At 42.9% G+C, this 14,255-nt stretch overlaps 1 protein-coding gene across 12 annotated transcripts in view; it reads left to right on the top strand.

Annotated features, from left to right (window-relative positions):
• The window catches only part of LOC142143931 (voltage-dependent calcium channel subunit alpha-2/delta-4-like), a 56,110-nt gene that overhangs the window by 36,480 nt on the left and 5,375 nt on the right, over positions 1-14,255 (top strand). For 5 of the 12 annotated variants that reach the window (XM_075202215.1, XM_075202220.1, XM_075202219.1 and 2 more), the window contains exons 2-7: positions 6,298-6,359; positions 7,793-7,807; positions 11,209-11,253; positions 11,880-11,942; positions 13,739-13,809; positions 14,064-14,139. In XM_075202215.1, coding sequence (XP_075058316.1) covers positions 6,312-6,359; positions 7,793-7,807; positions 11,209-11,253; positions 11,880-11,942; positions 13,739-13,809; positions 14,064-14,139 — 318 coding nt within the window. In that variant the 5' untranslated portion in view covers positions 6,298-6,311. The remainder of the gene's footprint in view (positions 1-6,297; positions 6,360-7,792; positions 7,808-11,208; positions 11,254-11,879; positions 11,943-13,738; positions 13,810-14,063; positions 14,140-14,255) is intronic. The other 7 variants (XM_075202221.1, XM_075202224.1, XM_075202222.1 and 4 more) reach the window with 2 other exon arrangements.

The following is a 14,255-nucleotide window of genomic DNA, read 5'->3' as shown; positions in this document are numbered from 1 at the left end:
TGCATCAAAGTGACATTACCTGTGTCCCACTAACTACAAAGAAACACCTGCATGTGCAGGGACCCCCTGATCATTTACACCCATGCCCATCAGCTAGCCAGGGCTTGAGAAGGAGGTGCACTGTGTACCCTTTGCACCCCACACTACACACAGTGACAGGGGGTTACAAGTACAACTAGCACAGTGACTATAACCAGCAGCTATAAGTATAACTAGCACAGTGACTATAACCAGCAGCTATAAGTACAACTAGCACAGTGACTATAACCAGCAGCTACAAGTACAACTAGTACAGTGACTATAACCAGCAGCTACAAGTACAACTAGTACAGTGACTATAACCAGCAGCTATAAGTACAACTAGCTAGCACAGTGACTATAACCAGCAGCTATAAGTACAACTAGCACAGTGACTATAACCAGCAGCTACAAGTACAACTAGTACAGTGACTATAACCAGCAGCTACAAGTACAACTAGTACAGTGACTATAACCAGCAGCTATAAGTACAACTAGCTAGCACAGTGACTATAACCAGCAGCTATAAGTACAACTAGCACAGTGACTATAACCAGCAGCTATAAGTACAACTAGTACAGTGACTATAACCAGCAGCTATAAGTACAACTTGTACAGTGACTATAACCAGCAGCTATAAGTACAACTAGTACAGTGACTATAACCAGCAGCTATAAGTACAACTAGTACAGTGACTATAACCAGCAGCTATAAGTACAACTAGTACAGTGACTATAACCAGCAGCTATAAGTACAACTAGTACAGTGACTATAACCAGCAGCTATAAGTACAACTAGTACAGTGACTATAACCAGCACAGTGACTATAACCAGCAGCTATAAGTACAACTAGTACAGTGACTATAACCAGCTGCTACAAGTACAACTAGTACAGTGACTATAACCAGCAGCTATAAGTACAACTAGTACAGTGACTATAACCAGCAGCTATAAGTACAAATAGTACAGTGACTATAACCAGCAGCTATAAGTACAACTAGCACAGTGACTATAACCAGCACAGTGACTATAACCAGCAGCTATAAGTACAACTAGTACAGTGACTATAACCAGCTGCTACAAGTACAACTAGTACAGTGACTATAACCAGCAGCTATAAGTACAACTAGTACAGTGACTATAACCAGCAGCTATAAGTACAACTAGTACAGTGACTATAACCAGCAGCTATAAGTACAACTAGTACAGTGACTATAACCAGCAGCTAAAAGTACAACTAGTACAGTGACTATAACCAGCAGCTATAAGTACAACTAGTACAGTGACTATAACCAGCAGCTATAAGTACAGCTAGTAGTGACTATAACCAGCAGCTATAAGTACAGCTAGTAGTGACTATAACCAGCAGCTATAAGTACAACTAGTACAGTGACTATAACCAGTAGCTGAATTGCGCTGTGTGCGCCATCATTGTGTGTAACTCCATTAACACTTCTGCACAAACACTTCTTATGAAATAACAATGAAACATTACATATTGAAGGTTTAGACTAATCTGTAATGTAATCTATATAACTGTTCTAAATATGCTGTGATTAGTATTCAATATTTGAAGGCCCTGATTCATTAAGGAAAGTAAGGCAAAAAAATGAGTAAATGTTCTCTGGGACAAACCATGTTACAATGCAAGGGGTGCAAATTAGTTTATTATTTGCACATAAGGTAAATACTGGCTGTTTTTTCATGTAACACACAAATACCTGACAGCTTTATATGTACACTGAAATTTAAAGTTGATCTAGGACATGCCCTACCCCAAATATAAATCTAACCCACATATTAAATGTATCTCCTCCTCCAATGCAACATGGTTTTGCCCAGATGCAAAGTTATTCATTTGTTTTGCCTTACTTTCCATAATGTAGAAGTTGCTGTCCTTGGTCCTGAAACGTTTCACCTATTAGCTGCAACATTATATCAGCTGCTTGTGAAGCTTTGAGCTTCTACATGGTGGAGATTGAAGTTGTCCTCACCAACATAATCACTGCCTCCCACAACACTCATCTCCTGAAATCCTCTGTGCTGGTGTCAACATTTTGATAATTGACAAAAGTTGTTCTTACCCTGTCTGCTTCAAAACAGGGCACATACAGACGTGTGAGAGGGGAAGATTGATACGGAAATGTTTCTTTGATCCTAGTCAATTGCACCATGCACTCTTGCTTCAAGGTGGTATATTCCTTTATCCACTGAGCCACTTTGTGTTCATAGTTTTATTAGGAGCACCACAAACTTCTATCTCACTGAATGAAATATTTATTAATGTCTTGGTGATGATGTTTTTGAGTTTCCATTGTGCATTCATGGTGTTAGGTTTTCCCTGAGGGCCTAACTGGAGTGTTATGGTCTTCATCCTCCACCTATCTGCATGGGCGTAGTACGAATTATCAGTGCTGTAAACACCGACACTGTTTACCTCTACATAATTATTCCGATAATGAACAGAACGACAGTAAAGAGACACAGAAGAAATCCGATGATAGGGCATCGCGACATTTCCAAATGACCTCAGTTGCGTGCGAGACTTTGTTTTTTGGGTTTTTTTAAAGCGTCAACGCACGGAATATGGTATTATTATTAAGTTTATTCCTAAACCTAGCGCTAACCCCTAACCCTAACCCCTAATGTAAAGGTAATACTTACCTGGGTCTGTGCGTTGCCAGTTTAAAATCTGACGTCAATTTGAAGTGTCACGATGTCCTCTCGTCGGATTTCCTCTTTGTCTCTTTACTGGTAAGTAGTTATTTTTTTCTATGTCGCTCTGTTCATTATCGGAATAATTATGTAGGAGTAAACAGTGTCGGTGTTTGCAGCACCGATAACTCGATTACCACCGATCTGCATGACTAAACTCAGGAGAAATGATCTCTTCAGGAAATCATAATCATATAAGTAACAAGCTCCCGACAGCGGAGGTCTCCCGCATCTCATACACGGCTCTTATATCTCATCAGCCTATTTGCCATGTAATCAGCCCATGGTAAATCCAGACTTATTATATCACCAGACGTTGGGTGAGGAGGCTGCAGACGTGGACGTCACGTTAGGGCATGAGCAGGTGTCTGTACTAAAGGTAGATACCTCCTCACCTGCGTCCCTCTGTAAGTGGCATTGTTCGTTAATATCTCCGGACTTTACGCCATTGTTTCCAAGTTACAACGTTCTAGTGACAAAACAAATTCAGACAAGCACCATGTGACTAAATAAACCCAGCGTGTGTTTCACCTACAGTGCCAAATGAAACATATATGTGATGTGGGCTCTTCACGTGTCCTCAGATCAACAGTGACACCACTTAGGCGCTGTGGGCCTGGATCAGAGATGAACGCAATTTGGGCTTAACTTACGGCCCAAAGATGCACATGGAAAATCAGGGAATTTCTCCCCAGTTGCTGAGTTGAAGATGAGTCCAGTTCTGTAGTGCATGCGCCAGGTTTACGGAGGGGCTTCTTACACTCACGTACACAGAACCAGGTCGTAAGCGCAATAGAACATTTCAAACGTTTGTTTTCACAGGAAAATCTCATTTGCTATTAGGCTTCAAATCACGCAGAAAATATAATGTTCCTCTGGTGTGAAAGTAACAAAATAGACACAAGGGGGTATATTGATTAAACTGCGGGTTTGAAAAAGTGGAGATGTTGCCTATAGCAACCAATCAGATTCTAGTTATCATTCATTTAGTACATTCTGGAAAATGTGCACGATTAGGGAAAAAAAATGGGCACCCATCCCCAGACCACTTTTTGATCCACAAAACTGCGCATGATGAGCTTCATTGCTTTGTGGGCAGTTACCCTGTAGTAGGTTTAGCTGTAAGTAGTCGCTGATAGTCATTACCCAGCAGGTGCTGTGACCAGGTCCCCCCGGAAGTTTACTGGGGCTGTGAGAAGACGCAATGCTCCTATATTTGTAAATGACGCAGAGAAACCTTTCACGTTTTCACTGCTGGGAGAGTGTGAGAGGTGACAGCGAGGAAAGGTGAGAGAGAGTCTATAAACCGGGATATTCTTAGATCAGCGTCATCTGGTGACTTAACTCCCTCTCAGAGAGGGTCCAGACGTCGCAGGTAGGTATCCCCAACATCTCTTTATTCTTTACTGACATCTAAATAATATTATTTGCTGTCATTATGGTTTATTCTGTGTCCCAGGGAAAGAGCAATTTCCATGCAAAGACCGAGGACACTTGCAGACGACTCTGGCAGAAAATAATTTGATTGGAGCATGAAATAAATTGGGAGAATTAGTGCTGATTAGTGAGTGCTGCTAGGTTCTCAGTAACAACCACCTGGCTCATGTGTCAGTATTTACAGTGAGATGGAATTTCATCCAGATACTAACAGTTCTCTTTTCTATACAGAGAACCTGGGAGACTTTCCTGAGTGCAGACCTGCTCGTTGTGAGAACTCTACATGTGGGGCGTTAGATATCATACTGATTCACATAAAGCTGAGGGGGGGACGGAGGGGGGTTAGAACTGTGCATTAGTGTATTTGCTCTGTGTAATTTAGCGCTTCACGTAAAATGGGTCGCTCTCCGCACGCACACAACTTGCAGCCATATTTTGAGACGCAGATGTCTCATTCTTGTGGCTCCTTGTATTGTCTAACATGCCGACGCGGGTCCAGAACGTCTCTTTGGGATGTGCCATATTTTGGCTTACACCCATCTTTGAAATACATTTCTTACCAAGCGTAAATCTGCGAAAGACGGGGGCATTTTTAATATTGCCGTATATTTGCTTCAAACGCATCTGTATGTTAGAGTTAAGGGTGCACATACCCGGTCAAAGATATGGAAAGGTAAATAAATACACAGTAACATATTTGGGTAAACAGGGCTCTTTTAAGTTATATACTAAGGGCCTGATTCATTAAGGAAAGTTAAGCAAAAAAATTGCTAAACTTACGTTTTCTGGACAAAACCATGTTACAATACAAGGGGTGCAAATTAGTTTATTATTTTGCACATAAGATAAATACTGGCTGTTTTTTCATGTAGCAAACAAATACCTGATAGCTTATTTGTGCTCTGAAATTTAAAGTTGATCTAGGACATGTCCTACCCCAAATATAAATCTGCCATCACATTTTAAATTTACTTCCCCCCCAATGCAACATGGTTTTGCCTTACTTACTTTTTGCATAACTTTCCTTTATGATTCAGGCCCTAAATCCCCCCAAATTGTTTACTGAGATCCTCTGAACATTTCTGTAGATCGCATCGCAAGTTATAAATGCTTTAAGGCATTGCCAAAATATTGTTACCAGCGCAGGAAGACCCCTGGAAGGGGTAGGATCATCTCCCAGAATAACATTGTACCTTGCAGCACACGGAGAAGTATCAGCCAGTACGTTCTGTTGCAGTGACGCTCTCAGGGTGGATCATTATTAAAGTACTAAGGGAATGAGATAAATATTTTAGTAGCCCTCGCTGTGTGGTGCAGGTTTGTGGAACCATCTTGGATGTATTTTCATAATCAGTGAATAATTATGCAGGATATAAAGTGAGACTGTCGTCCCGACCGCCTGTACGAGGCATCTCCTGGGGGAGTTAATACGTATTCAGGATATGTCACCATTATATCAGTGAGGAACATTGTCACCATCCGTCTGAGCACTGAAAAGCTTCTTGACCTCATAAAGCAGAACAGACCACTGTCGGGCCCCGTAGCAACATCTGGGTGAGGGCCCGGCAACGTCGTTCTGGCCTCCTGGGCTCCGCACTCTCAGTGGAGAAGAGCGGGACCTCTGCGGAGCATGCACGGTGCGCATGTACCGGAACAGCGCATACTCAGAAATTGCAGAGTAGGGAACTCAGGGAGGGAGGGCAATTCCAGGTCCTCCGCGCCCCCCGGCCCGCACCCCTCTGTAAGACATGGGAGTACCTCCGATGTGCTCTATAGAATTATTAGTGTTACAGACTTTCCATTTGCATTTTGTCTTTGTAACCGGTAAGTTATTTCTTGATATCATCCTGCATGGAAGCGATAGGCCCGTTCTCCGTTTACGGACCATTAGTGTGGGACACACGGATAATGAGCTATCCGTCTCTGTGCTCACGGACGTGTGTAAACGTCTTAAATCGCCAGTCCTGGCACCTCGGCTCCAACATATAATTGATCCTCTGTCAGAACCTAGTTTGTCTTTCTATTGAAGGAGAAGGTGAAAATCTGCAGGGTCGTCACAGTCAGGAGAGATTGGCATCTGCTGCTCCCCTGTTATTAAACCAGAGTGTATTCCTCTTGTCTTTCCAGCTATTGGGGTTCAGATGAAGCTGACTCTGCTGCGGAACATCTTTTGGAGGGCGACCCGGCAGGTAAGTGACCATCCTATTATTAGGGCGGAGCAGTATATATAATACATTGGAAATGGCAACACATATTTTGGGGTAAAGAGCCTCACTGTGCCCAACTTACGTCTTTGTTTAGAGTAGCGCGCATCTTGCACTTGTGGCCCCTTAGAGAGGCGTATCAGGGGCACCACCATGCCAATGCAGTAAGACGCACAAATGATAATGCGCCAATTTGAGATGCGCTTTATTTTGAATTACAGAGATCATGAAATGCGTTAGGACGAGATTTTGCACTTACATAAACTAGGTGCAAGTTTTGGAGCTGATGATGATGACTGACACATCTATACTCCAGATGTGTTGATATGTTATATTTAAGATTGCACATATCACAAGATGCAACTTCAAATATTGAAGGCAAAAGTGTGCAAAGACATCGTTCCTCATAGGCAAATACTGCATCAGTATAACTCTAAATGAAACCCTAAATGTGTTCACTGATTCCATTCTTTTTATGTGAAAAGACTTTTTAAGCCCTAAGTTGAAATTTTTAAATATGAACCACAAAGGGAAAATACACTGTTCAGTGTCACCCTGACATTCCACTACAGCTCTGTTTAGAAGTATCACCTTCCTACCTCATTACAGACAGGTAAAGCTCCTCCCACATCTATAGGACAGTGTCCTAATGGCATCTGAGGCAGGATAAAATGCTAAGACTGCAGTCATTGAGCTGCTGTGGCATCACTGGCCCTCCTCTATGTATGAATCAACCAATCCACATAGAGCATTTCTGCAATGCAAGTGTGCCAAGCTGTCACTCAAATTCTGCCTGTTTTGTTCCATCCTTCCTCCTAACATGCAACCATGAAATTCCACAGAAATGTTGCTGTTGCCTTTATAATCTGGTGCCCTTTTCACAAGGGACAGCGTTTCCCGGTTCTGTCAATGTATGGAAACTTTTACATATGGATCATGGAATATTAATTGCAGCTCTTTTATATAATTTAAATGATGTTATACTATGAGAAATGTTACACTGTTTCCCAACCTGTGAAAAGGATATATTTGACAGACTCTTAAATTAAACTAGTAATAACTGTTTATTGTACTGAGAAGTGATGAAACTTGCACAAAACAAATTAAATTGGGTATTTTATTTTCTGTTTAAGGATATAAGGGTTTACTTGATATACATTCATACATATTAGGGGGTACTTGGAATAAATTAACACACTTTAGGGGAGTACTTAGATAAATGCTCCTGTAAGACACATTATTTTATATTTGATACACCAAGTGTTACATTGTATCTGTGCATCTTGGATCACTATAAATTCAGTGATTTTTAAAGACTCACCGGCTACACCAGATGATGTCCTGTAAGTTGTTTCTGACCTTGAGCAGTTTGCACTAATTATTTCTTTCTCTGTCTGTTCCTGATTATCTCATCTCAGCCCAACGACACTGATGTAAGTTGTTCAAATATCCTGTTCCCTGAACCCAGTGTGACCCTCAACATGTACAGCCCGATATACCTGGAAGTGCCAACTCCTGCCCACACTTTGTGGGCAGAACCAATATTCATAAGAATGCAGCCTATCCAGTCACTAGGAACCAGGGACATCACTGAGAGTGCAGCCTATCCAGTCACTAGGAACCAGTGACATCACTGAGAGTGCAGCCTATCCAGTCACTAGGAACCAGTGACATCACTGAGAGTGCAGCCTATCCAGTCACTAGGAACCACTGACATCACTGAGAGTGCAGCCTATCCAGTCACTAGGAACCAGTGACATCACTGAGAATGCAGCCTATCCATTCACTAGGAACCAGTGACATCCCTGAGAGTCCAGCCTATCCAGTCACTAGGGACCAGTGACATCACTGAGAGTGCAGCCTATCCAGTCACTAGGAACCAGTGAAATCACTGAGAGTGCAGCCTATCCAGTCACTAGGAGCCAGTGACATCACTGAGAGTGCAGCCTATCCAGCCACTAGGAACCAGTGACATCACAGAGTGCTACTATCCAGTCACTAGGAACCAGTGACATCACTGAGAGTGCAGCCTATCCAGTCACTAGGAACTAGTGACATCACTGAGAATGCAGCCTATCCAGTCTCTAGGAACCAGTAACATCACTGAGAATAGAGCCTATCCAGTCACTAGGAACCAGTGACATCACTGAGAGTGCAGCCTATCCAGTCACTAGGAACCAGTGACATCACTAAGAGTGCAGCCTATCCAGTCACTAGGAATCAGTGACATCACTGAGAGTGCAGCCTATCCAGTCACTAGGAGCCAGTGACATCACAGACAGTGCAGCCTATCCAGTCACTAGGAGCCAGTGTTACTGGTTCTTGGTAAGTCTTCAGGCTGCATTATCATGAATATTGGTTTAGCCACATCTCCCAACATTTATACATCCTAAATTGGGCCAAATAAGCCCCACCTCTAATCCAACCAAAACACCCACTTTTTGCCCAATATTCACCTACGCAGTTTTTGAGGTCCTTAAATCAGGACAGTTGGGAGGTATGTTTTACCATCCGCTGCGGGTACATGATGGGTCCACATTAAATAATGAGCAAAAATAGGAATATGCTGCTAATGTTGTTTGTCAAGACTGTATTGAGCTGTTGTTTGTTATATCTTGCTATCCGGTGCTGACAGAGACCTTTTTACTCAGTAAAAAAAAGTATTGGAGAACGCTATAAACCTTATGTACATTAGTAAATTATATATAGTATTTGCATGTGTTGTTTCTGCATCTGTGTACAACCCCACCTCCCGAACATGCTAAATCTGGACAAGATAATCACTGCTCTGATCCACCCAAAACAACCTCTTTTTGCAGAAGCTCCTCCCTCTTCCATTTAAGCTCCTCCCCATTTGAGGTACTTGATTTGGGACTGTCCTGCTGAAATCAGGAAAGCTGGGAGGTATTTTTTTATCTGCCTCCCTCACAATGGATTGACCTTATGAAATGCAGCTGGATGGTAAGAAATCCATCTCATCAACGTACACGACGACCCCTGAGGACATAGAAAAGTGTAAACTGGCCGGATTAAGGGTCTTACTCATAGTACCACGTACGTTTTTACCCGCAATCCAGCAAAACAGACACAGAGCGGTTTTACGTGGACAGATACCAAATGTGGAAAGTGGCCGTCCACTGTGTGCGAGGGGATAATGGGGCGTATTTGCGTATAATGGAATGTATTCTGCATTCACATATTTGCATATCATAAATGACCTTTTGTATGATTAAGTGTGATTTTATGTATTTAATCTCATGGGAGTTATTGCACCTCCCTTCCCCCCAAAAAATGATTTTCTATTAAAGTGAGAATTTTGTGCCCGGAATTGGCAAACATCAGTGATCAGTGAGACATTTCCTCTCCCAGTGAAAGCAATGGACTCGTTTAATCGCCTGAAGTTCCTGCAAGGTGATTAAATTGTGACATTCTGTCATTGAACAAAATCATTGCTCTAAACTGCAATTAAAAACCACTTGTAGCACAAATCATTAAAAATAATTTATTACAGAAAAACAAGTGACTGGTGTAATGTGATTTATCACTTAACATCGCCCAGGTAGCGGAGTCCTTAGTCTGTGCCTGATGGAAGCCCTGGTGGAGATCTTCACAAACCGACTCCTCCATCCTTTTCTTTTTTAATTTTATAAATATTTTAAAATATCATTGAAGTATGTATGATACATTTGTATGTATTTATGCATAATGAAGAATATAGAGGGACGTATTCTAGTTGTGTGACCAAGCGGCAAAATGAGTTATTATTCACCTGAATCTTCTAATGAGCTCAGTATGAGCTGCACCCAGGGGCAGGCTGAGCTGGGGGTAGGGGGGCAGCTGCCGCCCCCCCCTTCCCCAGGCAGGTCCCGTAGCGGGCTACCTTGGGCTGGGTCACTGGGGCACCTGCATTTTTTCCCTTTAAAATGTTCCAAATAGGCTGCTGAATCGAGTCTTGCCACCCCGGGCTGCACCCTTGGGGGCTGAATTTAATCGTTAAACACAAGTGGACCTGTAAATACAGCATATGAGTGTGTTCAATTCACTTCTCATTACCTCCTCCCATGATCGCCTCCAAGACTTCTGCCGTGCTGCCCCTAATCTTTGTAACTCCCTACCCTGTGTCACTCAACTCTCCCCCAACCTTCAGTCCTTCAAATGCTCACTCAAAACTCACCTTTTCAAGCTCACCTATCCTACCACCGCCTAACCATTCTATCCATCACCTCCTCTTCCTCATCTGCCATCTAACTTTTTATCCCAGTTGGTCCTACTGTCTCTCCCCACCCCTCCCTTTAGAATGTAAGCCCTCGCGGGCAGGGTCCTCTCTACCTATTGTCCCACTTTGTGTGAGTCCCCATAGCATTACTCACACTCCTCTGTGCTGCTGACATGTATTACCTCATCTATTTGTTACTTGCTTCTGTATCCGGCGCTATGGAATCTGTGGCGCCTTATAAATAAATAAATAATAATAATAATAATACACACACAAGCGTTGGTGGTAACATTTGTCCTGCTTTCGTTAGTTTTCTCGTGCAAACGCTTCTTTATCGTATGCCGCTCGTTAACTTCCCATAGACGATGACTGTATGATCTCAAGCACGCCTATGTAGCTTTATGTTAACGTTTTCAGGACATCGTTACACCATAATTCTTAATTCCGACCCTGTTTTTCTGTGATAATAAAAATAGAGTTTGATTTATGGCAAAAAAAACAAAACAAAACAAGAAAACGATTGAGTATTTCTAGACTGGGGGTTCTTTTCTTGTGTAATACTATATAATATATATATACTGCCTGTATAATACTGTAAACTCTTTGTCTTTTCCGCAGTGTAGCGATGTGGATGGGTTGTGTCCATTGAGCTGTGCGGACGAGGTAATGAACATATCGGGTCATTCATGGGTCATTGTGCATCATATACTGGGGCGACATTACTAGTTTTGGTTTTGCAAATTACAATATATAGAGTCCCATCTTGCCCCCTGCATGAAAGAACAGGGCACTACTTCACAGAAAAGAGGTGCCAGTTATTTACAGGACCCACGGCGTAACATTGTTCTGTCCGTGAAACTGCCGCTATTAAGTCACTTGTCCTATGCCAGGATTGGGGATAGTTATAAATGTTATAAATTCCCCCTACTGGGTATTACTAGGTAGATCTTGATATTATGAGTGAATCTACTAAGTGGTTGGACAGAATCTAGCAAATAACACTTACAGTTTATTCATCACCTGCAGACAATGGGAGTGGCCATTTTGTGGGCTGAACCAATATTGGTGGAATGCAGCCAATCACTGAATGCCTCCAGTTCCTCGTGTATTGATAATGTTCATGATTATTGGCTTAACCCACAAAATGTCTGCTTCCCCTGTGTGTGCATTGTGAAAGTGTAGAACGCGGCCAGCCACCATCGCAGTCACAGACACCGTCTATAGGTGTATAATGTAATTATATGTTAACACTCTGGTTTACATGTGGACATTCTGCCTTTCTTTCTCAGAGATTGAATTGCTATCTCGTTGACAACAACGGGTTTATCGTGGTGTCGAGGGTCCAGGAGCAGGTGAGTTGAGGAACGGTGAGTGCAGGATGAGTACATGGGACAAGGAGAAGGATTTGGGTGGCTGGAGAGAAGGTGTTGTAAGAGGGTGAGTGGGATTAGGTGTTGGGTATGGCTGGTGGGTGAGCAGACAAGGTTGGGGATATTGGGGTTGAGTAAATCTATGTTATGGGCAGACTAGGTGTTGGGTGCAGGAGCTGGGCAAGCAGATCTAGGTGCGGGGTATGGCTGCTGAGTGAGTGGGACACTGTTGGATCTGGAAGTTCGGCAAAGGTAATAAGTTGATGATGTTGGAATTCGGGTGAGTGGACTTGGCAGTGGTTGTAGCAAGTGTGTAAGTAGACTAGACCTTAGGTGTGGCAAAGAGGAATTAGGTGTTGGGTATGGCAGATGACTGAGTGGGATTAGGCATTTGGTGTGGCAGGTGGGTGAGTGATATTAAGTATTGGGTGCTGCTGGATGGTGACTGGATCTAATGATTGTGGCAGGTTGATATGTAGGACTGGTGTTGAGTATGAGGGCTGGTTGAATGGTATGGTGTTGGAAGTTGGGTGAGATGAGTATGTTGAGGATGGTGGAGTTGGGTGTAGCAATTGGGTGAGTGAACTAGGCTTTGGGTGGTGGCAAAGTGAGATTTGGTGTGGAAATTGTGTGAAGGAACAAAGTTTAAGTTGTTGGTTTTGGGAGGAGTGGAGTAGGCATTAGGTGTAGCAGTTAACTGAACATTTAACTGAGCGGGATTATGCATTTGGTGTTGAGTGAAGGAACTAAAGCTTGTTGGGGTTGGAAACCAGTGAACTACTTTTTATGTGTGCCAGTTGTCTGATTGGGATTAGGCGATGGGTTTGGCAGGTGACTGAGTGGGATTAGGCATTGGATTTGGCAGGGGATGAGTGGTATTATGCATGTGGTGTGGAAGTTGGGTGAAGGGACCAATATAAAGTTGTCGGAATCTGTGTGTGTGGAGAAGGCCTTCGGTGTGGCAGGTGGGTTAAGGAACAAGTTAATGACGTTGGAGTTGGGAAGTGAAGAAGTTGTTGGGTGTGGGGAGATAGGTAAGTGTTACTGGGGCTGGGTATGGAAGGTGAATGTGGAATATTTACCATTTTTTCAGGTGTAAATATAAATATGAAGTTTGGTTTTTCATGTAGGGAAAAAAATCAGTCCAGGAAGGGGCAGTAACGAGATAGAGGGAGAGTGGGTCCCCTGGCAGTGAGTGGGTTACATGAAGGACTCTGATATAATGAGTTGCTAACCTACCATCTGCAGTCTGGTCTGCTAGATATTAAAAATCCATTACATGCCTTCTGCTGTGCCCACAGACACACGCGCCTCTCCACAGGTGAATACTCACACTCACTCCCTCTTTTAATGCTGCCGATCTTGTATGTAGCTGATCAGAATCGGAGATATTTTATGTTGCGAGGGGGAAATATTCTTCTATGTGTGTTACGTCAGTTGAGTTTAACAGTCAAGTTCCTCTCCTCTGTATCTGTCTGTCTCTCATTCCTCCTCTCATCTGTATCTTTCTGTCTCTCATTCCTCCTCTGCTCTGTATCTTTCTGTCTCTCATTCCTCCTCTCATCTGTATCTTTCTGTCTCTCATTCCTCCTCTGCTCTGTATCTTTCTGTCTCTCATTCCTCCTCTCATCTGTATCTTTCTGTCTCTCATTCCTCTTCTCTTCTGTATCTGTTTGTCTCTTTCCTTTATTTGTTTTTATTTCTACTAATTTAACATAACAGTATATTTCCTATAAGCCACCAAACCTCCTCTCGGTGTGTCTGTCTCTCCCCTGCAGACAGGAGTATTCCTCGGGGAAGTCGATGGTTCGTTGATGACCCAACTTCTCCAGATGGAGATTTTCAGACAGTAAGCATCGCTCTACTTCTAAATACAGTGTCCAGGGGTCAGCAGAGCCCTCAGAGGTCTCATATGGGACATAACAACAGGGCCTACCTGGCTTGGCTTATATTACCAACACCAGTGACAACATCGCTCTCCTGAGGCTTCCATGACATTACACCTCCTCAAAATCATTCTGACCTCCTCAAATCAAATTCACTTTTTTTCTGGAGAGATGAAAATGGCTTCTCTCTAATATTATGTCCTACTCTCATTTGCAGAGTGACACTTTACGATTACCAGGCGATGTGTAAGCTGCCGTACCACCATCACAGCGGAGGCCGAAACCTGCTCAATGTAAGATCTGTGTACATTTATACACAGTAGGGTATAGCAAGATGGTGGCCATAAGTCATATGTAATATACCCAGCAGGGTAGAGCAATATGGTGGATGTATCTCATATGTAAAAAT

The sequence above is a fragment of the Mixophyes fleayi genome, chromosome 3 (assembly GCF_038048845.1).
Source record: "Mixophyes fleayi isolate aMixFle1 chromosome 3, aMixFle1.hap1, whole genome shotgun sequence".
Lineage (NCBI taxonomy): Eukaryota > Metazoa > Chordata > Amphibia > Anura > Limnodynastidae > Mixophyes > Mixophyes fleayi.
This window is presented reverse-complemented; position numbering and strand designations above follow the sequence as displayed.